Here is a 27,638-nt window from a genome sequence, read left to right on the forward strand (position 1 = left end):
TGACCCCACTGTATATAGCTGTATTTAAAGTTTAACTAATGGAACAAAGGCTGGGCAACATGATTATACAGTCCCTGTACTGATAGAAATGACATTGTATGCCATACATTTATAACAGTATTAGGTTTCTGCCGTTGTGTCCACTATTTATTTTCATTTCATTTTTTCATTTTTATCAACCGCTTTAACATAGTCCGGGCTGTGGCAGTTCTGGTTCTACCCAGAATTACAGGGCTGAAGGCAGGTATTGCATGGACAGGGCACCAATCCATTGCAGGGTTTCAGCAAGCCCCCTACACATAGACAGTTAGGTCTGCTGGCCAATACAGCTATACAGCGACAGGCAGTACAGCTGGCCAATAGTGGTGGGCTAGGGTAGAAGACCGCTGCACCAACCAAGCTATGTCTGGGATTTGGGGGGTGGTAGACAAGGCTATGTGATTGGTTGGTGTCCTGTTCGGGTTGTGTTACTGCATTGCGCTTAGTGATTCCGGGGAGACCAGACCCACTGTGATCCTGACCAGGAAAAAACATATAGAGAAATAGAGATTAAAACAGAAATACATTATTTGTGCTCTAACCTACATAGAAAACATGTTAATTTTATTTCATTAGTTCTTTATTTTATTGCGGTACAAAATGACTGCGACTTTATGTATTGAATATAAAACTTTAAACTAGTTTATGCAACTATTTGCCAGGTAATGTTAAATCACATGGGAATCACACGTGAATTATGCTGGCATTTATTCATTTATATATCTACTTTTTATTTTTATGATTGGGGTGGCTGTTGGTTTGGTGGCACCCACTCACTCACTTTCTCACTCACTTACTCATCAAGACATTTTAATGTCCAGTCTACCTGTTTTTTAACGTCATGAATCAAACCCAGGTCTTTAGGTCCTGTTATGCAGTCTGGAACCCATTCTGTTAGCTGTCTCACTTGTGTGTCTTTTGGCTGGCGTTTTATTAGTAAACATAACATTCTAATATGTATCGTTACGTGATATCTTTCAAGTTCATACATGGATGCAGAATATTTTAAGTGTTTATAATTACTGCTAAAGTCTAGTTGTATTTAAATAATTGTTAGCTCTCCAAATCAGTCTAGTAATCAGTGCTGCACTGAGACCACAATGCTCCAGTGTGGTCCGTTGGTGTATATCTGTTGTGTTTGTGAGTTTTGGGCAGTGTAGCAAGGATCTTTATCAGTAGTAAGAGGTTTGCATTGCGTTTTATGGATAAGTTCATACATGGATGCAGAATATTTTAAGTGTGCTTATAATTACTGCTAAAGTCTAGTTGTATTTCCATAATGGTTAGCCTTCCAAACCAGTCCAGTAATCAGTGCTGCACTGAGACCACAATGCTCCAGTGTGGTCCGTTGGTGTATATCTGTTGTGTTTGTGAGTTTTGGGCAGTGTAGCTAGGATCTTAATCAGTAGTAAGAGGTTTGCATTGCGTTTTATGGATAAGTGCATTTAGAGCTTGTGGTTATTTTTGGCCACTGGATCAAACTACATTTTTTTCAGTGAATATCCTTTCTGATTTTAGACATGAACTGGTTGACTTGATCTGCTAAAACATTATTTTATTCAATCCCATACAGCCACTATTTCAAACAGGAAAATGTTCTGTTAAACAGAGTGATATTAAAATGTTTAGTTACCTCTAAACAAAGTAGGTGATCATTTTGTAGCATGGGTCCAATGTTCATAAAACCCTATTTTGATCAATAACTGCAACAAGCTGATGGTGTGCATGTGGAGGGTAGTGGTAGCTAAGTGGTTAAGGTACTTGACTAGTAATCAGAATGTTGCCAGTTCAAGCATAACTACCACCAAGCTGCCACTGTTGGGCCACCGAGCAAGGCATTTAACCCTGAATTGCTCCAATTTTTTCAGTTATAATTGTAAATTACTTTGGATAGAAGCATCTGCTAAATGCTTTAAATGTAAATGTCTTTAAACCAGACACTGTGTCCAATGTACAGTGGGGCCAAAAAGTATTTAGTCAGCCACTGATTGTGCAAGTTCTCCTACTTAGAAAGATGAGAGAGGTCTGTAATTTTCATCATAGGTACACTTCAACTATGAGAGACAAAATGAGAAAAAAAAATCCAGGAAATCACATTGTAGGATTTTTAAAGAATTTATTTGTAAATTATGGTGGAAAATAAGTATTTGGTCAATAACAAAAGTTCAACTCAATACTTTGTAACATAACCTTTGTTGGCAATGACAGAGGTCAAACGTTTCCTGTAAGTCTTCACCAGGTTTGCACACACTGTAGCTGGTATTTTGGCCCATTCCTCCATGCAGATCTCCTCTAGAGCAGTGATGTTTTGGGGCTGTCGCTGGGCAACACGGACTCCACAAATTTTCTATGGGGTTGAGGTCTGGAGACTGGCTAGGCCACTCCAGGACCTTGAAATGCTTTTTACGGAGCCACTCCTTCGTTGCCCGAGCGGTGTGTTTGGGATCATTGTCATGCTGGAAGACCCAGCCACGTTCCATCTTCAATGCTCTCACTGATGGTTTTGGCTTAAAATCTCACGATACATGGCCCTGTTCATTCTTCCCTTAACACGGATCAGTCGTCCTGTCCCCTTTGCAGAAAAACAGCCCCAAAGCATGATGTTTCCACCCCCATGCTTCACAGTAGGTATGGTGTTTACTCAGCATTCTTCTTCCTCCAAACACGACGAGTTGAGTTTTTACCAAAAAGTTCCATTTTGGTTTCATCTGACAACATGATATTCTCCCAATCCTCTTCTGGATCATCCATATGCTCTCTGGCAAACTTCAGACGGGCCTGGACATGTACTGGCTTAAGCAGGGGGACACACCTGGCACTGCAGGATTTGAGTCCCTCTCGGCGTAGTGTGTTACTGATGGTAGCCTTTGTTACTTTGGTCCCAGCTCTCTGCAGGTCATTCATCAGGTCCCTCCGTGTAGTTCTGGGATTTTTGCTCACCGTTCTCATGATCATTTTGACCCCACGGGATGAGATCTTGACCCCAAGGGAGATTATCAATGGTCTTGTATGTCTTCCATTTTCTTACAATTGCTCCCACAGTTGATTTATTCACACCAACCTGCTTGCCTATTGTAGATTCACTCTTCCCAGCCTGGTGCAGGTCTACAGTTTTCTTCCTGGTGTCCTTCGACAGCTCTTTGGTCTTCTAGGAGAACTTGCACAATCAGTGGCTGACTAAATACTTTTTGACCCCACTGTACGTAATATTTTCAATACTGTAACACTTTGCTTGCTGCAGTTGGACTTGGATAGTGTATCAAGATATCCCAGTAAATGTCAGGTGGTGTACGCATAGTAATCAATACGAATACATCCAATCCAGTATAAAGGATGTTATCACTGCTGCATCCATGCATCGATGCACATTGAAATGATTTGAAATGGGAATCTGTGCTCCTGAGTTATGAAGATTGTGCTTATGAAGATGAAAGATGGAACGGGTTGAGAAAACGTTGCAGAGCAGGTGCATCACTCTCTGACTGGGCGAAGGGCATTTAGCTGTTGGGGAGGGATGAAAGTGTGTAAGATTGTGTGTTTGTGTACACGGTATGTGAGCATGTTTGAAGTGGGTGGGGGGATTGAAAGTCCTTCATCACTGGACTGCTGGCAGGCGGCTGTTCTCAGGAGAGCAGGGCTCTAGTACACTGATTACACACGCACACACACGTAACCCATCATTCTGACCTATATAGAGTGTAAGGGTGGGGAGTTGGGGAAAGCGCAGAGGACAGAACTAGATCTAGGGCTAGATCTTTTCTGGATCAGAACAAAAAGAAAGAACATTTATATTAAGCATACACAAATTTCTCTCCCTGTCCATATACAATTAATTTGTACACACACATTGGGCAATTTTTAGTTACACCTACTAAACACTTACTAAGCACTCTATTAGAAACACCTGTCTTGAACGTATATTCATTGGTCAATTTATGAGCTACTTACTGCAGCAAATCTGTTGCTCTGTCCTTTTTATTTATTCTTTCTGTGTGGACTTTGCATGTTCTCCCCGTGTCCGGAGACTAAAGATACTAAAATTCCCCTATGTATGAGTGTGTGTGTGTGTGTGTGTCTGAATGTGTGTGTATTTGACCTGTGATAAACTGGTGACCTATCCAGGTGTTTTCATGCCTTTTGCCCACTCAATTGGGCCCACTGTGACCCTTAATAGGATAAAGCGGTGGTAAAGGGACCCCCATAAGAATACACACTCGTTCAAGTGATACATTAGTCTCAGCACAGAAATGACAGAGTGCAGGGTAAGGGTATGGTATATTGTACTTGTATAAGTGTATCCAGTGCAGCAGTGTCATTGGGATTTTTATATACTGTTTAAACTTATTGGTCTTTTAATCTGGAACACATAACCTTTTTCTCTCATTGTTGGCGTACAGCTATTTTCTTTTGCATGCAGATTATTAGGACTGGATGCTGTTTGCCTTTTTAGTTGAAGCATCATTTTTCTCCCAGCTTTGTCAGTGAGGTGTTTACAAATCCCAGCAACACTGCTGCACCTGCTATACTCCTATTATGACAAAACCATGTTATTACCATGTCCGTCCTACTTCAGTGCTGAGAATAATCCACCATACAATATGGTAGAAAGCAGCACATGGACTACTTTCAGTAATTGAATGCCCATATGTGGTAGGTGTGTAGCTCACAAATGGGTCAAGGAATGTACATTCAAACAGGTCTTCCTAACAAAGCTGGCGTTGTCAATGATTTACAGTCATGGCCAAAAATATTGTCACCCTTTGCACTTCTTTAAGAAAATGCACCAATTCTACAGGAAAAAAAATGGTTTTAAATTCATATATATTTTGTTAGTTTGCATTGGAGCAACACAAAAAAACTGATGAAAAAAGCCTAATCTAATCTAGAACTCCATAAACAGGCTGAAATTATCAGCACTTGCACAAAATTAATTCATTAATTCATTCATTTATTGTCTGTTTTACCACCGCTTTATCCTATTAAGGGTCACAGTGGGTCGAATTCAGTGGGCGAGCGGCAGAAAACCCCCTGGGTATCGCAGTGCATCACAGGTCAAATATACACACACAAGCCAAGACAGGAGCAAGAGCATACCAACTAGCAATAAACCAAACAATATAAAAGCGTTCTTCAAAAAGATTCCGCATTGTTTTTAACTATAATTATTAAGAATTTAAAAAACAAATTACATCACTTTTCTACATAGTCACCTTTCTATATTTTTCATAGCATCATACCAACTTTTTAATGCTGTCAGCGAAAAATGTTTTTGGTTGAGTGTGTAGCCACTAATGCACCGCTGCTTTCACATCATCATCACATGAATCTTCTTCCCCTTAAAGCTTCTTTGAGCATTAGATGCTGCTAAATTTTGACTATAAACTCTCTCTCAGTCTCTCAGACATGACCAATTACTACTCCTCCCTACATCACTGTTTGCAACGAAAATATAAAAGTGCTGAAACATTTTGAAGATCCCTCGTACCATGACTAAGGCCCTACCTAATTCACGCCCGTAAAAATCGCGTCGCGTTAAAACACGGACAAAATGTTTTGTCTTGAGGAAACATGAAACCTGAAGCCTCGCACCTTTGCTGGATGTTCTAGGTTTACATTCCACAGTTAAGGTAGGCTGTGCTGTGTATTGAAGCTTCCATTGATTCTATCATTCAATTGATGAGTGTTATTTAATGAAATGTGGCATTATTCCTTAAAAATCTATGAAATCTGTAATTTTTGAATATTGAGGTTCGTGAAATTAAGCACATTTTCCAGTGAATTTAGTAGGGCCTTAACAATGGCCAACGAGGGAAGATTTTTTCTTTGTGTTTGGCAGTTGGCAGACCAGCTTATCCATGCGTTACCACCACAACAAGGGATGACAGAACACAAGTGGTACTATATACATGTAGTAATCAGGACAGACATGAGGATCAGCTGGGACTAATGAACACAAAAACTAATCAGAGGGAAGGGACAGAAACAATAGAGCATGAAACCAAAACAAAAACAGTCCATGTGTTCACAGACAAGGATAGACTGAATGCGTGACAGGCACCATGTTTGAAAGGTAAATAATGTGATTAGTTGAACAAAAAATGAATGTATGAATTATGTTCCTAATACATATTGTCATTTATTTACAAAACATTTTGTAACCCCTATATTACCCATGTAAGAGAAATAATTCATTTTAATAATTTAATAATTTGGTGTGCTACCTTAAGCAGCAACAACTGCATGCAAATTCTTTTGATAAAATTAAAAATAAATAAATAAATGAAAATTTCAAAACTGTATTTTGTGTTTACTCAGGCTTTTTTTAAAATCAGTTTGGTTTTATGTGACAATTTTACAAAAATCAGCTATGCAAGAAATCAAAGAGGGGCAAACACATGCTAAGAAATTTATATTTTTGTTTTATTTTTGTATTCTTTTATTTGTATTTTAATGGATAATAAAAAACAAGACCAGGATTTTTGGGCCATGCCCACCAGAAAGGGATTGGACAGCTACTATTCTGTAGGTAGATAGTTGATTGGGCAAGGGATTATGGGTATTATATTGACTAGGGGATTTATGTTGTGTTTAGTGTGCCTGCCTGTTCTGTATGTGGTGTGTGTCTGCTTGTAGCTTCGTTGTACATCTGTATAGCAGTGATCTATTAGAGCTCCCCTTAATAAAGAGCCACAGAAGAGCTATTTAGCCTTGTCTGGTCTTTTTAGAAAATATTTACTACAATATAATGATCCAGTGTGCAAAGTATTGAAGAAAGTCAAAATCGTAACTGTTAATCCTGGACCTGTGTGCTGTCTTGTAAATATTGCTAGGGGGTTATACTGGAATCATGTTCCTGTCATTGTATATGCAGGTTAGTCTGTTAGCAGTTAAATCACCAACATACCCTGGAGGACAGTACAGAGGTATAATAGTAGTGAGCAACTTCAGTAAACATAAATGATATGTCTTTCTGATGTCTACAGTACTCCCATGCTGAAAAACATATGACTCAACTGAACAATAAAGTTAATAGCGTAGCATAATAAGGGTGTAAATTAATAGATGTATTCAGTTAAAATTATACAAAGACAATATATTGTTTTAATTTAATATTTTAACATTGTCAGTTGGGGACATCAATTGTTGTGATTGTGGAAATTGATTTTTTTTTTTTTTCAATTTTTGCTTCATATAAGATTTTACTTGTTCAGCAACCCGGTATGTTTTGTCATATATTGTAAATATAATATATTTCTCATATATTAAAGAGGGCCAGGTCTGGACTCTGGCTCTCCTACTAAACCACATTGTCACAGCATTGCGTTATCTTGATAAAACAAGCAGTAACGTCTGTAAAACAATCAAGGTATTAGTGCCTGTTGCTCCAAAATGTATTTGTATCTCTCAGCATTAATGGTGCTTTTACAGATGTACAAATTACCCAGTTCATTGGCACTTACACACCACCATACCACTTCTTGGCTTTTACACTTTGCATTGCTAACAACTAGGATGATCTGTTTCCTCATTGTTTTCAAACAGTAATTTCTAAGCATTGTACATATATGCATTTTGCTTTGTGTAGCATAGTTTTAACTTTTATTTGTAAATGCACCACATGTGGTTACTGACTCTGTGTATCTGTTTTAGAGCCCATTTGGTTATATTTATTACAGAAGCATGTTGGTTTTTAGAGCACTACTATCTGTAGCCAGTGATAGCTCAGTGGTTAAGGTACTGGACTAGTAAACAGAAGGTTGCCGGTTCAAGCCCCGCCACCACCAAGTTGCCACTGTTGGGTCCCTGAGCAAGGCCCTTAACCCTCAATTGCTCATTGTGTTCCGCTCACTGTGTAAGTCGCTTTGGATAAAAGCGTCTGCTAAATGCTGAAAATGTAAATGTAAAAATGTAAATCTGAGGGATCGAAGGGCTTTTAGTATTGCTTTTCGGCTTTGCCCTTTTAATAATGTTAGGGACTGTAGATCATACAATCCTTACATTTCTTGTAAACATGGCCTGAGAACAGAACTGTTGTACTGTTATCTTTTAACATGTTTATCTGTTGAATGTTCTAAACCAGCTTTTTTTTTTATCATTGCACTATTTTCCCAGTCTTACATTGCTTCTATCCCAACATTTTTGTAATTTCTTCAGTAACAGTTGCATAGCTGCTGCCTAGCTGAGCACGATCATTTCATCTTAATGCCCCTCTTTCAAGTCTCTCCACTCTGTCTTCCATAATATGTCATGTCTTTAATTTTTTTTTCAGTAGCTAACATTTGCTCTTTAATCCCTCTCTCTCTAGTGTACACTTACTAGTCAGGGTGCAAGTCCATCTTCCACTCTGACCAGCAGCACAGCTTCTCCCAGTACTGAGAGTGCGTTTTCAAGTCTGGCCCACAGTTCTGGCTCAGTGGATCGCCTTCCAAAGTGTGGCTCCGGACTTAGCGGCACCACACTGAGCGTCACCACCACCTCTATTACCACCCCCAGCTCCACACTGGAGAGCAAGGACAGTGGCATCATTGGTAAGACACAAATGCTTATATCATGCTGTACTATCATGCTCTTTCTCTTTAAACCTCATAACCTAAAATGCATTGTAAAATTAAAGAACTGTTATCATTTAGTCATCTCATAGTTGATTATAATGCTTGTGCAGATCTTTTTTCTCATAATGAGCTAACAGCACTGTGCTTTCAATTATGTTTCATTTTTGTCTTTATTATTTTTGATTCACTTTAGTTTTACACTTACTGGCCACCTTATTAGGAACAACAGCCATCAGCCAGTTATGTGGCTACAATTTAGAGTTATGACAGGATTAAGAGCTAATAAGCAATTACAGGATTAGTAAACATGGGGTTGCTGTCTAAATCAAACCTTGTTTCCATATTTCACAGCTAACTAGTTTTACCTTTGTACTGAAACATGATGCAAAATATCCACATCATTTTTTGTATAATGATACTGATTTCTGATTTTAAATGCATATGCAAAATATGGCTTCATCCCAAACCATAAACTAAAGTATTCAATAGTAAGTTACAAAAATGTTCCAACACAATTTTATTAGATTATGTCTGGCAATTGAATTGTTCTCATGACAAGAAGACATCATTTATAGTGCCATTTAGTTTTTAAAACCTCACTTTATTATAATTCTAAAATAGCTTATACTAATATTAAATTAATCCCCTGTTAATTCCAACTGTTTGTTGCAAATATCAATAATTAAATCATTTTGTTATTATTTTGTTTTAATACTAAAACACTTTGCAGCAGCCTTTTCCTTTAAGACAGCTACCGACAGCTGACATTAATTATTAAAGTTATTAAACAAAAAATGTAGATTTACTAATTGAAAACCCACATTTTAAAATGTGGCAGTGGAGCTCACCCCCGCCAAGTTGTCACTGCTGGGTCCCTGAGCAAGGCCTTTAACCCTTAGTTCTTCGAATTGTAGTGGGTGACAACTGTAAGTCACTTTGGATAAAAACATCCGCTAAATGTAAAAAAATAAAAGAAATAAAAGAGTCACGTGGCTGTTATTCTTTTAATATTAGATATCATAATACTAAGGTTTATACTAAAGTTATAATGTAAAACAGACTAAAGGTGAGAAATAGTCACAATTATTTGTGTTACAGTTAATATTAGATTTCATGATCATGGCCGATCTATTAAGCATTTAAGGGATATTGTCATGATTGTGATTGTTTGATCCTTGTAGGTGCTGCATATGCAGAGCTTATCTTTTAAAAGCTAGCTGGAACATTAATGTCCCTAAGTTGTGTTCTGGTGAAACTGGGGCGGCCTTGTCTTTATTTTAGGTCTGCCTGAGATTTCTTTAAGTAGGACAAGTGTTTTTTTTTTTTACTCATTATCCCAAAATGGTGCTTTTTATTTGGATGCAGTCCGAACAAAGAGACTGTACTGTACAAAAATAACATTCACATACCCCAACTTTATCAAGCCTTTGCTGCTGGTTTCTATAAAAAAAAACCTTCTAACTGATTTGTCTTTGTTTGTCATGTCTTTCATTGTCCTGGCCTGTCATTTCTCGTCTGAGCAAACTTCTGTGTCCTCCTATTTGTCTTTTCCTCCCTCTAGCCACAGTCACCAGCTCTAGTGAAAATGAGGAGCGATGTGGATCAAGTCTGGAGTGGGGAAAAAATACTGGTAGTGCGGCATCCGTCAAAGACATTGGACGTCATGCTCCCCCATACACAACTCCCAAGTGTGCTGGAGAGCCAGTGCAGCTCTGTGATGCCCAGCTCAAGAATGCTACAGCAACAGAACAACCCCCAGCCCCCTCAGATGGCCTTACGCCATATCACAGCACCTCGCTGATCATGCCCAGGCCAAACTCAGTGGCAGGTAAGTGAGAGAAACAAGACTTTTTTTATCTGAACTTCTTTCTAAAATTGTGTCATGATAGTACATACCCCTACACACTGACTGATCTGTTTTAACTGTGAAATTACACAAAAAAGCAGGATTTGAAATCCCTCCGCATATTTGGTAATCACGATATTTTCAGTGGTTAGTTGACCAGTTGCAAAAATTCCAGTAATGATAGTTGTGGGTGGGTGGGGAACACAACAGTTCAGAAAATATTCAGAACACTTTACTGTTAGCACTCAGTGTTTTGTAAAATTAAATATAAATACATATTCATCCATACTGAAGTGCAGAAAATGTATTAGGCCCTGTTTTCCATCATTTGTAGAAGATCCTTCAGCTGCAGGTCTTCTTTGATATGTCGATACAAGCTTTGCACACCTGGATTTGGGCAGATGATCAGAATTCTTATGGTAAATTCTCTCCAGCTCTGTAATATTAATTGGTGAACATCTGTAAACAGGTCTCTTCACAGCTGTTTGGTTGCCTTTACATCTAGGCTTTGGCTGGGTTTCTCAGAGACATCAAGAGACTTGTACCAAAGCCATTCCAGTGTTGTTTTGGCTGTATGCTTTGGGTCAGTGTCAAGTTTCTTCATAGGTCAAAGCCCTGTGATGGATTGCTGCCCTGTCTGGGGTATTCCCCTAGTGCTCTAGCAGCTTCAAGTGATTTTTGAAAAGACTTACAGCTGAGTTGGGCTCTTCAGAGTTGGGAAAAATGGGATCTCCACTAAATTATAGGACTCACATATATGAGGTGTCAAAAATGCAATATGCTAAGCAGAATAAATCACCATGGAGGCTATAAATGGACCAGAGGTTTATAAAATGGTGTATGTTTTTTTAAGTTTGACATTTGTTTGTATTTCTTACTACGGTAAAATGTAAACAGACAAGTAGCTGTAACCGATGACTGGCTGTAACATGGCACTGTAACATTAAATGTGGGAAAAACTCAAAAGCGAGCAAGCAAACAATATTTTTTTTATGTTCATAGAAAACTAAATAGCAAAATTATTGACTACAATTATTTGTAGAAGGTATTTGTAAACTGTTGTTTAGTGAGCTGACATTGCCTTACGTTTTGAATACCTCTGGTGTAGATGCATTTGAATCTGTATTTGTAAATCTGTATCTGTGAAAAGTTTTCTGTTTGGCAGCTGTCAGGTCTGCATGGTGAATAACCAAGCTGTAATACTATAACAGTCTGCTGTCAAGTTTGTTGGTTCCTGTCTGAGATACAGTAGTTCTGGATTTGTTAAATGTGCAGTGGAAAAACACTATATGTTTTGCAAATAAGCAGCTGTCTTTTTTTCTGTGTCTGAGAGTGTGCCTATTCCAAAGGAACACTTACTATAACATTTGACTGATGCAACTGTCATTGTCAAAAGCATTGAAATGTGAGCTATATTACTCCATTTAGGAATCCACAACACAGGAGAATAAAAACAAGCATCTTAGATACTACTACTTAGATACTGATAAAACATATCAAAGTGTTTCTCACACCAGAACATTCCTACAAAAAGTAATGTGCATGATAGCTAGTACTAAATGTTTGACTGGTTTTGTGTTTAGTCGATGCATTGCCAGGGGATTGCTAATCAGTTAGAAACATATGGCACAAAAACATGTACGTTAAATGTTTTATTCCTCAGCTCTTTGAAACTAAAACTACAACACCACTTACCTGTCACTGCTTCTTTAGAGACCTATCTCTCCTTGATAGAACATCCTCCACCCTATTGGGAAAATATCCCACAAGATGTTGTATTATGCTGGTGGGAATTTGCCTATTCAGTGAAAAAGAGCAATTCTGAAGACAGGCACTGACATTGGCTGATAAGACCCGGCAATGGACATTTCAATTCACCCCAAAGGTATTTAGAAAGGTTAATGTAATGTCAATTCTGGGCCCTGTCTGGGTCACAGGGCCAAAGCCATGCCAGTAACACAGCCAGTGTAAATCTCACTCAGGGTCAACACTGGCCTGCCACTGCATAGACAGCTACCCTGCTGTTAGCTTCTTGCTGGTTTGTACAATCATCCATCACCAGTGATCAGTCATATATTTTGGTCGATGGGCTATTGTAAACCAAGGAGTGACGCCAATCCATCACATCCATCCATTGGCCATCTTCCCCCTCATACATAGCCAATCAAGTCTGTTTGTAGATGCCCGACGAGACAATAGCACCACTGGAAATTCTAATTCTGGAAATTCTGGAACCCAGAGGTAGTAAGCTAGTGTACTTTAGGGCTACACCACTCGAGGAGTGGCCGTAAGGCATTTAACAACCCAGCCACATCACACTTGTAATAGTCCTAAACTTACATTTACATTTACATTTTCGGCATTTAGCAGACGCCTTTATCCAAAGCGACTTACATTACAGTATACAATCTGAGCAACTGAGGGTTAAGGACCTTTCTCAAGGGCTCAACAGCAGAAACCTAGCAGTGGTGGGGCTTGAACCAGCAACCTTGGGATTACTAGTCCTGTGCCTTAACCACTAGTAAGGCTTACCCTTACTAACCTATCAGTGTCACTGCTGTGCTTAGATTAGCTGTTTTTGGAGCTAAACATTTTAAGTGTTTATAATTAACAATATATTTTTTGCTGAATGTTGGCACATTGTGACATCCAATCAGTTTCATTTTATCAGATCCCTAGTTCTTACTGTGGAGAGCCTAGCCTTTGTAGAGAGTACCAGTATCATCTTGCATGATTGCCTGAATTCGGTCATATTGAGCCACTGGCTGCTTTAAAAGTACCTTTTATACATCAGATTGTTTATCACGTATCAAGATGTGCATCCTTTCACCTTGGGAAAAGAAATACATTCTAGTCACCATCCAATCTGCCTGGTAACAGCATAGTGGGTGGAATCACACAGGCTGTGTTCACTGTGTTCATCTGTATTAAAAACATGCAGTACCTCCAGTGTGCATTAGAAGTGCTGAGGTTATGGAGTGCTTGGCATTTTAGAGACTTTTAATAAGGAGCTCAGTTCTGCACTTAAACATTGTAAGGTTTAGCGTAAGTGTTTTCTCTCTCCAGCCACCAGCAGTACTAAGCTAGAGGAGTTGACGTATCTGGACGAACAAAGGAATGCACCCATGCGCTCTTCTCTGCGGGGTCCCTGGCATGGAGCACATACAAGCGGTCGCAATCAGGAGACAAAAGGTGCCACTTTTATTGCCCATTGTCCAGTTGCCCACTGTTAGTTACAAGTCATCTTACTAACAGATAAAAATATCTTAATATCTACAAAAAAGGAAAGGTATTTCTGCACTGGAGTGCTTTATATCAAACTTATACAGGTATCTCTTTCTATGTGAAGGTAGAGTGTTCCCATGAGTGCTTTTGGAAGCCAATATGGTGTCAAGTGAAAGAGCAATTACTACTAATTTAAATGGGAAACATTGTGTGAGCGTTTCCAGACCCAAAAAGGACCGACCAAATTATACCAAACCTAAAAAAACATTTCAGCGACAAGCAAGTTTTAGCAACTTCTAATTCATAAAATAATTGTATTTTTGTTCAGATTGAGTGTAAAGCTTGTTCATCTTCTACTGATTTAGAAAGGAAAGTATGCTTAGCTCTGTTTAGCAATAAGCCTGTCCTGTATGTGTTAACCTTTATGTTCTGTATTTTAACCCTTTAGCTCGGTTCACCTCATACAAGGCAGTTGACATCATGCTCAAACCCTTGCTGTTTGAGGTGCCAAACGTTAGCATGGACACTGTGTTTGTGGGCCGGGACTGGCTGTTCCAGCGTTTAGAGGAGCTTCTGAGTGGTGAGGGGTCTGATGTGGGGCCAGGCCGCGGGGCTGTTATGGTGGGCAGCGTGGGCTTCGGAAAAACTGCAATCATATCTAGACTGGTTGCCCTCAGCTGTCATGGAGGTCGGATGAGACAGATCGCCTCCAACAGCCCTGGAGCATCCCCCAAGTGTAAGTGATACCCGCACAAGCTGCATCTCAAATCAGTGTGTGCTAATGCTGTTCGAAATGTCGAACATATTTAGTTTAAAAATAATGTTTTTATACTGATTTAAATGTTTATGAAAGTGTGTATGTGTTGCAGGTGGAAGTAGAGGTGATTCCTCTTCCCATGCCAGCCAGCTAAACTTACCATCTCAGAGCCCCCATCGGAGCAGCAGCTGCCCCCCCACCCCCGACACACATCGACACAGAGAGGAAGCCGTCAAGCGCCTAGCCAGCAAGGTACACTCATAAAACACTTACAGTACTCTCACTCAGTCACACGCCATCCCACCATACAACATGTTCATCTTAAAAATGTACTTAATTCTTTTTGTGATTGGGCCACAAAGCCTTCAGAATTTATTTTAGTTCTGCATACCTGAATTGGCACTGTTACATGCCAGATGCCCTTCCTGTCACAATTCTTCTTTTTTTTATCAAGGCTTGTAACCAGCATTTAGATGCCCTCATCCTTATGCCGTAGCCAATCATGTCTATGTAGATTCCCGACCGGCTGACAACAAGTCCCTTCATAGTTACTCAGCCGCCAGCCCACTACCTGAAATCCAGGATTGATTCTCAGCGTTGTTCTTGGCTGGCCGGGTGTCTAGATAGACATGATTGGATATGTTTAAAGGGGTGATGGCTGAAGCCCTGGGATGGATTGGCACCCTGTCCAGGGTGGTCCGAACTAGCACGCAATGTTTTTCGATCGAACTGGACCTGTCACAAACCTAATTAGGATAAAGCGGTTCAGTATTATTGTCATACATAGTCGTTATAAATACTTTTGTAATGTTGTTAATGTAAAACTAACATTTAGACTAATTTCAAACAACCACAGATGCCATGCTGTCTGAAACTAACTTGCCTTTGTTGTCTAATATTTATCTATGTTAAATTAATAAGCATCTGTAGCTTCCATCATGATATTTTTCTTATATAACCTGCTCCTTTTTGTATACAGACTGTTAGGCGAGTGACTTTGGAGCACAAAACACTCTACAAAAAGTCTCTACAAAAATCTCATGCAGTTCAAGCGTTTTACAGAGAAAACGAAGTACATCAAATAATATTTCTCGGATATAATGCTAACTAAAACGCAGCACCTCCCATGCAATCTTGACACCTTGCTCCTGTTTAGCTGTGTGTGTATGTGGAACATGTTTGCTGTCTACATCTGGGCTTCATCTCAGTTGAGCATCCTAGTCACGCCGTTTTAATCAGCCATCTGGCGGCCGCCGCTTCTCACAGGCCGTGTATTTCCGCAGCTTTGTGGAGGCTTAAGAGCTTCAGTAAGAGAGAAAAAAATCCTCAGGTGCTCTCTAGCTATCTATTTTTCTTCTTTTTCTTCTCAGGTTGTAGCGTATCATTACTGCCAGGCTGATAACACCTACACGTGCTTGGTGCCGGAGTTTGTGCACAGCGTGTCTGCACTGCTGTGTCGTGCTCCTAGGCTGGCCGCCTACAGGGAGCTGCTCGTGAGGGAGAACCAGTTACAGAGTCTGCTGAGTCTGCGATCTTGTGTGCAGGACCCAGTTGCAGCCTTTCGACGAGGGGTACTTGAGCCCCTTATCCTCCTTCGCAAGGGTGAGACACAAACCATCAACCTAAACATGAAGATAGAAAGCTGGATTCTATTAGACACTATACATTAGGTGTCTGGCATTGCTTCTTAACCAACAGGGCTGGTATAGCTTAGAAGTAGGGCCCTACTAAATTCACGAGAAAATGTGCTTAATTTCACAGACCTCGTTTTTTGTTTTTTTTTTAATAACAGATTTCACAGATTTTTAAAGTAAAATGACACATTTCATGGCAGTTATTAAATAACACTCATAAATTAAGTGACAGGATAAATGAAAGCTACAATACACAGCACAGCCTACCTTAATAGATAAAATTAGATCTTCCAGCAATGTTTTGAGGCATTATGTTGTGTGTTACAGATGAAATTCTTGTCTCTGTCCACAGAATTGGTTGGGAGTTTTCCAAACTCAGTTACTTGAGTAGTGTTTTTAGCTGCTTTAGACTTCGATAGCATTTTGACTAACCGATTGCTAACTGAATTGCCATAGGACTGCTAGTGTAACAGACTTTTCTGTGGTGTAGTGTGCTGACAATGTTTGATGTACAGTGTATCACAAAAGTGAGTACACCCCTCACATTTCTGCAGATATTTAAGTATATCTTTTCATGGGACAACACTGACAAAATGACACTTTGACACAATGAAAAGTAGTCTGTGTGCAGCTTATATAACAGTGTAAATTTATTCCTCCCTCAAAATAACTCAATATACAGCCATTAATGTCTAAACCACCGGCAACAAAAGTGAGTACACCCCTTAGTGAAAGTTCCTGAAGTGTCAATATTTTGTGTGGCCACCATTATTTCCCAAAACTGCCTTAACTCTCCTGGGCATGGAGTTTACCAGAGCTTCACAGGTTGCCACTGGAATGCTTTTCCACTCCTCCATGACGACATCACGGAGCTGGCGGATATTCGAGACTTTGCGCTCCTCCACCTTCCGCTTGAGGATGCCCCAAAGATGTTCTATTGCGTCATTGTGTCAAAGTGTCATTTTGTCAGTGTTGTCCCATGAAAAGATATACTTAAATATCTGCAGAAATGTGAGGGGTGTACTCACTTTTGTGATACACTGTATGTGTTTACATATTAAATGCAGTTTGCCCTTTTGTGGATTCCATAATCAATGGAAAAGTGTGCCTCTCTACACACTTGATCACCTCTCTGTAGTCTGTGCTGCTGTGCCAGAAAAAGCCAGTAAAGTATTAAGCTACCGATAGTTTGTCTATGTACAGTTTATTTTTACTTTGTAAACTTAGCAAACTTTAAAGTTGCTCTGTGACACAAGGACCGCCTCATAGTGCAAATTAATGAGTAAACATGGGGCACTTGAATGCCACCTGAATGAAGAACGTTAAATTGCTAAACAGAAAACATAACGTTGGAATTTCACAGCAAATTGCATGTTACACAGGAAACGGCTCATTTCACAGGCCATGACGTGATTTTCATAGCCGTGAATTAGGCAGGGCCTTACTTATAAGTGATGAAAGTCTGTCTCATCTCCTGTGTATCTTTTCAGTACACATATATCAGCCTAATGCAGTTGTGAAAGTATATGAAAAGGGTGCTTTAATGCATGTTAAATAAGTTAGCTGTCCATAAAATTTGCTAATATATTCTTTTTTTTTGCCTAGGACACCCCTCGGGTTAGACAGTTTTGTTTGTCATACTAGTTTATTTCACTGTTAGATGAACAGTTCCGTCCAAATATTATATATACAAATGAAAAAACCATTCACTTTGATGTACTGCATACATTAAATGTCTATTAATGTCTAATGTCCCATCATCGCCCTCCCCTCTGGCTCAAGCAGAAAGGAAAATTGCAGAAGACGACTACATAATTCTGGTGGACGGTTTGAATGAAGCCGAGTTCCACAAGCCGGACTACGGAGATACAGTTGCTTCTTTCATCACCAAGGTTATTTCTAAGTTTCCCACGTGGCTCAAACTGGTTGTCACTGTGAGGCCGAACCTGCTGGTGAGTTGACCTGACACTGCAGCGTTTTAATCAGAAGAGACAGTTTCTATCAAAAATATGAATTAGATGACAACAACACGAATGTTGTCCTGCCATTCAGTAAAACAAGCCAACTGCCTTTGCTGCTAGAAAAATACCTATAAAAATAAACCAAAAACCAAATCATAGTCTTACAATCATTTAGACTGAAAGTAAGGGGACTGTTTATTGTTCATCACTTAGCACCTAACAGAGACTTTTGGATAAATGGGGAACTTTTGATCTTTTAGAATTGGAATACTTAAATACAGGAATACCCTGGACAGGGCACTAACCCATTGCAGGACTTTGACCACCACCCCCCTCCTTCAGACATAGCCATTCATGTCTGTGTAGATGCCCAGCCGTCCGATACACCACTGACATTCGAACCAAGATCCCAGCATTGGTGAGTTATTGAATAGATTGCTGCCCCCGAGCACTGCCTTGTATTTCAAATGAATTAATCGAAACTGATTTAAGAAATGAATCAGATTTGCCTATTAAAATGTACAGCAATTTCTTTTGTTTAAACCACTTTGGGCTGGCTGGTGTTACTGTAGGTGGAGTTATCTGTTACTTCAGATTTATTATTTGGCTCATGTTTTTCCGCTGATGTTTTAGATTGCTGGCTGGTGGTTGGAAGGCGCTGTGTCTCTATTGGAGCCAACACTAATCCTGCTTCATTAGATGTTATTTAAATTACCTGAACTGTGGTCTGTCGGAGCGTGCCTCTGTACTAGGGCTCAGTGGCTCTAATAAACGGTGCAGACCAAGCAATAACCGAAACAGGCACTCTCTATATACTATATACTCTATATACTCTCTAAAAGAGAAAACTAAATAATACTAACTCATTAACTACATGTGCTTGGAAAGTAAGCACCTTTTTATCAAACATTTATTAAAACTGGACCTCCATTTTCATCAGTACTGTATTATATGTACATGGTTTTAATCTATGAAGAAAGAAAATTTAAAGGGAACATCCTACCAAATACTGCAGTCTTTCGCCTGATGCCGTAATGCTGCTGTTGCTGATATCTAAAGAGCCACAGGCGTTTCAAGGATAATAACATATTGATTTTTAAGGGAACAAAGGCTCAGAACTTCAATTGTTTTTGCTGGGGCTTAAACAAATTCCTAGACTTTTGATTACTTAGTATTAAGTGTGGTTTGCAGTTTGTATTTTTACGTTGCTGTTATTATTACTATTATTATTATTTTTATGTTTAGTTCTAAGGACATACTGCATATTGTGTATCCATGGACAGAGCAGATCACAAAAACAAGTAAAAAATAAGTAAATACAAACCTCTAAAAATACAAACTATGTGATTCTATGTATTTATTAAATACTGAATTATTTATGTTAGTTTTTAACCTCATAAAAGTCATTGTCATTACTATACCACTACAGTGTTAAAAAATTGATGCTGTATTTGCTTTTTCATATTGAGGGGTTGCTACTGCAAATCGTTCTGGTCTGCATACCTGATTTGGCACAGTTTTTCTGAAACACCTGCAGTTCTTAAGATGATTTTCAAAATATTCCTATGTATTTTTTTTTTTGTCATCCTAAATAACATGATGGCTTAACTCTGATCATAAAGGTTTACAATGGCTGAGATTTCAATTCTAGTAATTCAAGTCAATTCAAGTATATCTTTCTTATTTTCAATTGTAATAAAACTCATTAATAGCATTAACTAACAAATCCTATCTAAATCATAATTTAATAAATGTTTTTTTCCTATAGGAAATTACCAGTGAGCTACCCTTCCCCATCATCCCTCTGGATGACGTCCACGACAACAAACACATTTCTGCTGACCTGCAATCCTATGTACAGCACCGTATTGAGAACTGTGCCTCTATTCTTAGCAACATTACCATCAACGGCAAAGCTGATCCAGCTGCTGCTTCCAAGCTTAGCTCACACATAGTGGGTCGCAGCCAGGGCTCCTATCTTTACTTGAAGCTCACCTTGGACCTGTTAGAAAAAGGTCACCTGGTGATCAAAAGCACCAATTATAAGGTGCTTCCTGTATCTCTGGCAGAGATCTTCCTACTCCAGTGCAAGTTAAAGTTCCCAACAGCGGCCGCTTTCGAGCGTTTGCTGCCAGTACTGAATGTAGCTCTAGCCACACTGCACCCACTTACAGATGAGCAGCTGTTTCGTGCACTCAACGCTGGTAGTGTGAAAGGCACACTTGAGTGGAATGACTTTCAGCAACGCATGGAGACACTTTCATGCTTCCTGATTCGACGGCGTGACAAGACACGCATGTTCTGCCACCCCTCTTTTAGGGAATGGCTTGTGTGGAGGGCAGATGGAGAGAGCTCTGACTTGCTGTGCGACCCTAGGTGAGCAGTGATGGCACTTTTTATTGGATCTACATATGTTTCTATTTTTGCTTCATGTAGCACTTTCCTTGCTGAACAGTCCGGTGTCTCGCTTGCCATATACTGTGCTTCATAATGCATCACAAAAGAAGATGGGTATTGGCAGGTATGCAGGCAGGCCAGTCTAGCATCTGCACTCTCTTACTTTGAAGCCACATTGTTGTAATGTGCAGAATGTGGCTTGACATTGTCTTGCTGAAACAAGCAGTGACATCCCTAGATGTTGCCTAGATAGCAGCATATGTTGCTCCAAAATGTGTATGTACCCCTCGGCATTAGCGGAATCTTCACCAATGCCATTGGCACTAACACACCCCATACAAAAACGAGCGAATTTCAATAGTGGAGAAAACTTATGAGCAGTAATAATTAAGAGAGGTTTAGTGTTTCTATGTCGTTCATTTAATACATTGTCACGTTAAGCTTTTTTAGCGATACGCGTTTTAGACTCTCTCAAAAACAAAGCTGATTCTTATAGTTTCTCAGAACCCCGAGCTATAACACAAGGTTAAAAGTGAAACAGAAGATAAATCCAGCTAAACACATGTGGAAGCTCTCAGAATGGATTTGATTGGTATTTTACACAAATGCAGATTCATCTCATATGCGCACTTTGATGCCGTCTTACTGCACAGCTCAAGCGAAGCGCTGAACAAAGCGGCTGTTCATTGTTAATTTAAAATTAAATAAATCAATGTTGAGTGTAAGGGTACAAATTTCTCAACGGAGGGTGTTGAGTTTCAAAGATTTTGAGTTTAGGGGATATTGAGGTACCACTGTATATACAAAGACATTTTCATGATATTGCTAGGTTGTTTAGCTGAGGGTTTTATTCAAAAATAAAATACAATTAACCAAACTAGTTCAGAAATATATTTATTTGAATGGGATTTTAAAAACTGACTTGTATCATAACATTAAAATATCACAGTATTCATTTGCTTGTCGTATTTTTGTCATTGCAAATTTAAATGCAGCCATAGCAATCTTGGCAGTATTACATTGAAATGGCTATGCTGATTGCGAGACAGAAGAAGGTAAAGGGACTGGAGTAAATTTTCAGAGTAATTTAAGGTCATTGGTACCATCCATACCATCTAGCAAACTGGAGTGTGCCCATTGTGTATGTGTACACATAGCTGTGTAGGTGTGAAATTACTCACCTGAATCCCTCCTATTCATTTTGTCAGAGCTCTTCAGTGAGTTGCCCACCCTCACAAGCGTTACTCAACACTCTCAATTAGCCAGAGGCCAGAACATAGACAGTTTGGGCATATTGAAGCCGCAGAAGTATTGTCTCTCTTTCTCTCTACTGCATCAGGGGTGCACAGCAAGCTCAGCATGGCCTACTTAACTCAGGTCAAATAGGGAGGACACTTACTGCAAGGGCTGACACTCTGGCAAAGGACATCACTATCCATGCATGGCCTTTTAGAGGAAATAAAGCTCTGTTTAATCACAGCTTGTAAGAGATGTGGTGTCCAGAAGCAATCAAGGAAATGAAAAAAGTGAATGACATTTCACTTACCCTCTGCTGTGAAGCAGTCTAGACAGCTTTAATCAGAATGTAATCAGACTGAGCATGTGTGACACAAAGTAATTGATGAGTGTGCATCTGCTAAAGCAAACATCAGTCATATAGTCTCAGGGCAAAGACAACACGGTCATCTGCTTAAAGGAATGTTTTCTCCTACTCTGGGTTCACACTAGAAGGTGAAGTGTTGTTTGTAGTGCACTCTGGGATCAAGGACAAAAAAAAAAAAAGGAAAGCTACCCTGGGTCCCTTTCATAGGAGGTTGGTGGGCATTGGGTCCCACTCATTAATGGCATGGCAGTTGGGCATGTTACTGTAATCCCTGAGCAATCTTATCAAAATGTCTTCTCTCTGATCCTCTGTTTAGTTACAAGCTAAAATAAGGTTAGTATTGACCGAAGGTTTACTAACAAATAGCTTAAAAACACTCTATACGTGTAAGTGCCAGCAAAAACACAGCAACAGCAAACAAACATTTTTTTATCCAGTGTTTCTATCCAGTGTAGTGTGTGAAGTAGGCAGTGGTATGTGTAACCATTTAACAACCATGCCCATACATTCAAGTATCATTAAGGCTCCATATGAACAACACCTAGAATGCTAAAACTTGAACCAGGCACTATCCAATGCTAAATAGGAAAAGAACACAGCGAGCAAAGTTTTTGGTACTTTGCAGTAGCAAAAGGCCCATAAAGGGTGGAACAACATTATTTTGTTGTTTTTGTTGTTGTCAACATTAGTTTATTTGTTTGCAATTCGTTACACAGGAGTGGACATGCCCTGATGGCCTTCATGCTCTCTCGACAAGAGGGTAAACTAAATAGACAGCAGACCATAGAGCTTGGTCACCACATTCTCAAAGCTCACATATTTAAGGTAAATGACACTCACTGTAATATACACAAAGTACCAGCTTTCTGCAAAAGCATTAGCATTAACAGGCACATCATGAACATCTGCTTTTATTTATCACCTTGTGGGCATTATTATATTACCTCTGATTCATGCAGGGACTGAGTAAGAAGACAGGTTTGTCCTCCAGTGTTCTTCAGGCCATGTGGATTAGTAACAGTACAGAGAGTCTGTCTGCCGCACTCTCTTCACTCAGAAACCTTTACACACCCAATGTCAAGGTGAGTGAAAAATATACATCCTCCTTATATATCTCCTTAATTACATTTATAAACTTCAGGAAGTGTAAAATGAAGTGAAAAGACGAATCTGTGATTTGTTCATTCTCTTGAATTTTTATTTAACTGACAAAAGTAGAAAGAATGGATTTCCAATGGTTTTACTGATCAGCTTTATTGTATTTTGTAAATAGAAAAACGTTACAGTGTTCCACAATAAGCAGGTGAATTGGTAACAGGTAAGGGAATCATTATTGGGTATAAAACTGATAAAAGATTAGTTTTTTGCAAGCCTCACTACTTTGTGCCAGACTCCAAGAGAGGATTGTCAATCAGTTCAAAAAATATTCCTCAATGAGACATTGCAAATAATTCACCATCTACTGTTCATAATATTGTGAAAAGGTTCAGGGAATCTGGAGAGATCCTTGTCTGTGCAGGGCAAAGCCAGAGACCGCTGCTGAATGTGGTTCAGCTTGTTTTTAAGATCAGGGTCCTAAATTTGTTTCAGGGCAACATGCATAAACACATTCACACACACACACACAGTAACAGTGGTAGCTCAGCGGTTAAGTTACTAGACCAGTATTCCGAAGGTCAAGCCCCACACATGCCATGTTGCCACTGTTGGGCCCCTGATGCAAGGCCCTTAACCCTCAATTGCTTCAATTGTTTTTGGTCACAAATGTAAGTCACTTTGAATAAAAGTGCTGTCAGTGTAAATGTTATACCAAGGCACAATTTAGAGCAGCCAATCCATCTTTCCATGTTTTTGAAAGGTGAGAGGATTCCACGCACATGGAACTAGGTTTAAACCCAGGTCCTCGTGTTGTTTTTGCAGTGCTATTTCTATCAGCTGCACTACAATGTGCCTTGTAAATTGTTTGCAATAATAATATGTCCAAATGTTTTAATAATATGTCCAATATGTCCAAATACTTTTGTATTTTTTTTTTTCAAATCCACGACAGTACAATTCTAATCTACACATTCCCCATGTTATTGATTATTACAGATCTATCTCACTGTACTCGTGCCCAGACAATGACCAAATCTAACACATGCAAATCTCACACAGAATGCTTTAACTTTGTCCGAGTCATTTAAGGTGAAGTCACATGCTCACATAGTTGCATTCACTAATTCATTTTATTAAATGGTAATTGCTTGAGCCTGGACTTCTCTCCCTGCAATTTCCTTCTTATAATAAATTTAGTGTCACTATGTATGTCTGTGTGTGTGTGTGTTTGTGTGATTTGTACGTGCCTTTGTACTTGTCAGTTGCCTGCTTAAAGAGCTGCTCATTAATTCCTGCAGTGTATAGATAGATAAATTAGGTTCTGTTTCTTTAGCTTTTAAAAGATCAGAGTTTATCCAGGAGTCTAATCAAGCCTCTATTACCATGCAAGCCCAGCTATTAAAAGAGCCTGTCTGCTTTTATTTGGCCATGACTGCCAAGTGTGACTTTATGCATTCTAGCATTAAATTAATATTGAATAAGCAAATGCCAGGCTAACATGGATCTTATGATGTTTTTTGTTAGTTTTATCTGAAGCTAGAACCCATTTTCATTACTGAAGGAGCACAAGGACTCTCACACAAGCACACACACACACACACACACACACTCGTTGCTTACAATGAACTTTAATTAAAAAAAGTCACTGTGTTTATTTGTTTTCCAGTGACTGAGTATTTATGCCAGCTTAAACACTGCCAACCAAAATGTAACCTCAAATGTTACATTAACAAAATGAAAATAATTGAATTATTTATTTTGTGTGCGAAACAAAGTATTACTATGTATGTGTGCTATCATTACTTCTGCTAAACTACAATTGTGCTACTGCAATAAATCTTATTAGAGCCTGCAAACAAAAATTCATTTTGATATTTAATAAAATGACTGGGCATAGTCTCATGGGCACAGTCATGCTGTAACAGAAAATGTCCCTTCCTAATATGTTGCCACAAAGTGGAGCGTGTATCATTTATTTAATAAATTTTAGTTTAGATTTTTCAGAGGGCAATACTGCTATTATAGTCGTGGTGGGACGGTTCTTGAAGACAAGCAGATTTGTTGTGTTGCCCCTATCATCATGCAATGGGAAAGTTCAGACTGTGAAGTAGATATTTGCTACCGTCATCTTAAAAACAAGTTGTCAGTATGAGGGAGTTCTCAGTGGGGTCTTTGTAAAGCATACATAAAACCATGAAACCACCTATAATAAGTAATATTATATGTCTATGTAAAAGATATGTCTGATCTGACTAAGTCCCAACCTCTGTCTGTTTCTATATGTGTCTCCTCAGGTGTCCCGACTACTCATTCTGGGTGGAGCGAGTGTTTGTTATCGCACTGAAGCTCTGAACAGCTCCCCCGTGCTGTGTGTGCAGTCTCACTTGGGGCATCTGGAAATGGCGGCTCTGCTGTTGGAGTTCGGGGCACCAGTGGACAGTGTATCTGAGAATGGCATGACAGCTCTGTGTTACGCCTCTGCCTCTGGGCACTTGGAAGTTGTTACTCTGCTCTGCAGAAAGGGGGCAAAGGTCCATCAGTTTTTCTAATATCACTGATTGTGAACTCTTATCCCATTAGTATAATAAGCATGTGTGGAAATAGCATTGTGTCCTAGTTGTTGCAAAAACTGCAATATCTTCGAGTACAAGTGCACCCATGCATTAATAATTCTGACTGACCTTTTCCCTGTGCACCAGGTCTATCATGCGGATAAGAGTGGGCAGTGTGCAGTAGTACATGCTGCTCTAAGAGGTCATGCAGGTATACTGCAGTATCTGTTAGAGCAGGATTGGAGCTCTGAGTTCCCACAGCCAGAGCATGATACCAAGAATAAAATACTTCAGCAAGCACTCATTGCTGCTTCAAGCATGGGACATCTACAGGTATATGCACAGCTAAACTGTTAGTAGAGACCCTTTGCCGAGCCAGGGTTAGATGTACAGCTAGGGTCAGCGTTTGGCTTAATTGTTAGTCTGCATTGAGGAAGTTTCCGAGTGTCGTCTGTTGTTTTCATGTTTTGGATGCTTTTCAAGTGCTTTTTGATGTGGACAGTTTGTAAAATTCATTCTCAGGTGGTGAAAAATGTGCTGGCACTGAATACAGAAGACCAGATTAATGGCCAGGACACTCTATGGGGAGAGACAGGTACTTTTCACACTAGTGCTTAGTGTGAGCATATGACGATATACATAGATGTTGTAAGCCACTATATTTAAGTGCTTTAACATAAGAAGTGATGATATCCTCCATCATTGTGTTTCAGCTCTTAGTGCTGCTGCTGGCCGGGGCAAGCTGGAGGAGTGTGTCTACCTACTGGAAGAAGGGGCCACGGTAACACAGGCGAACCGGAAGGGCTTGACTCCTGTATACACTGCTGTGAGACATGGACACACACAGGTGGGGTCATCACTCTATATCTTATGTACACTGTCTACAGTGCCCTAAAATGCTGAATGAGGGTTGAATTGGCATATTTTCACATTTGGTATGCTGACATATTTTATATGGTAAAGGTGTGTAATTTTGACTTACAAGGCAAAGATATTCATATGAGCATGGAACAGTAAAGGTCATTAAGCATAGCACCATCATGGTCATGCATAACTTGCTTGCAGAACATTGGTTTGGTTAGTAGAAGGATGTTGGTATTAGATCAAATACAGATCGGTATAAAATATTGGAGATTCGTATACAGATACGTCAGTCTGGGTTCCAAAGGATTCCAAAGCCATTGCTAAGACTATGGGACTCCAGTGAACAACAGTGATTCCCTGTGATAAATTAATGCCCTGTCCAGGATATTCCTGCCTTGCTCCCAATGTTTCCTTGTGGAACCTGACCCACCATGACCCTGACCAGGTGATGAAAATGAAAAATAAAGATTGAACTCCGGGTCAGTTGTGTTACCACAATACTTAATGCACATTTTTACATGTAAAGCACTTTGTGGTCCTGGCCTGTAATGTATATTTAGCAGTTAGATGCTTGGGTGGCACAGGGGTCTTTTATGCTAGCACACCACCGCCTAGATCCGAGTTGTCGGCCATCCAGGCGTCTAAACAGACATGATTGGCTGCGATGGATTCCTGTCTTGTGCCCACTGCTGCCCAGTGAAACCGGATTTGCCGCAACCCTGACCAAGATAAAGCAGTTACTGGAAATGAAATTGTTTCTCCATAATTTTTATTATGAGCTTTTCAGATGTCTGCAAATTTAATTTACATTCATAAAAACTATTTATTATTTCACAAAAATATTTTAACTGTTTTAAATGACATTTTGTGGTATGTTCAATGAAACAAAATCTGTTTCAAGTGAAGTAAAAATGCATAAAAAACAGAGTTTATTGTGTTTTTTCATTAGGTAGCAGAGCTTTTGCTGCAACATGGTGCTGAGATTAACGTCTCTGACAAACATGGCCGCTCTTTGCTGATGGTGGCAGCCAGTGAAGGTCACCTGTCCACTGTCGAATTTCTTCTTTCAAAGGGTGAGTCCTCTGAATAAAACTCATGACTGCTGACCAG

General features: G+C 39.5%; 1 protein-coding gene across 1 annotated transcript in view; it reads left to right on the forward strand.

Moving 5' to 3' along the window:
• tanc1a (tetratricopeptide repeat, ankyrin repeat and coiled-coil containing 1a) overlaps positions 1 to 27,638 on the forward strand; it is an 88,069-nt gene that overhangs the window by 49,930 nt on the left and 10,501 nt on the right. Inside the window, exons 6-20 of the mRNA XM_062997703.1 lie at positions 8,345 to 8,567; positions 10,153 to 10,419; positions 13,504 to 13,629; positions 14,111 to 14,398; positions 14,532 to 14,671; positions 15,790 to 16,021; positions 17,839 to 18,005; positions 19,783 to 20,390; positions 22,731 to 22,839; positions 22,974 to 23,096; positions 25,407 to 25,643; positions 25,812 to 25,997; positions 26,187 to 26,259; positions 26,378 to 26,511; positions 27,478 to 27,601. Coding sequence (XP_062853773.1) covers positions 8,345 to 8,567; positions 10,153 to 10,419; positions 13,504 to 13,629; positions 14,111 to 14,398; positions 14,532 to 14,671; positions 15,790 to 16,021; positions 17,839 to 18,005; positions 19,783 to 20,390; positions 22,731 to 22,839; positions 22,974 to 23,096; positions 25,407 to 25,643; positions 25,812 to 25,997; positions 26,187 to 26,259; positions 26,378 to 26,511; positions 27,478 to 27,601 — 3,037 coding nt within the window. The remainder of the gene's footprint in view (positions 1 to 8,344; positions 8,568 to 10,152; positions 10,420 to 13,503; positions 13,630 to 14,110; positions 14,399 to 14,531; positions 14,672 to 15,789; positions 16,022 to 17,838; positions 18,006 to 19,782; positions 20,391 to 22,730; positions 22,840 to 22,973; positions 23,097 to 25,406; positions 25,644 to 25,811; positions 25,998 to 26,186; positions 26,260 to 26,377; positions 26,512 to 27,477; positions 27,602 to 27,638) is intronic.

This window comes from Trichomycterus rosablanca, chromosome 6 (assembly GCF_030014385.1).
Source record: "Trichomycterus rosablanca isolate fTriRos1 chromosome 6, fTriRos1.hap1, whole genome shotgun sequence".
NCBI classification, from domain to species: domain Eukaryota; kingdom Metazoa; phylum Chordata; class Actinopteri; order Siluriformes; family Trichomycteridae; genus Trichomycterus; species Trichomycterus rosablanca.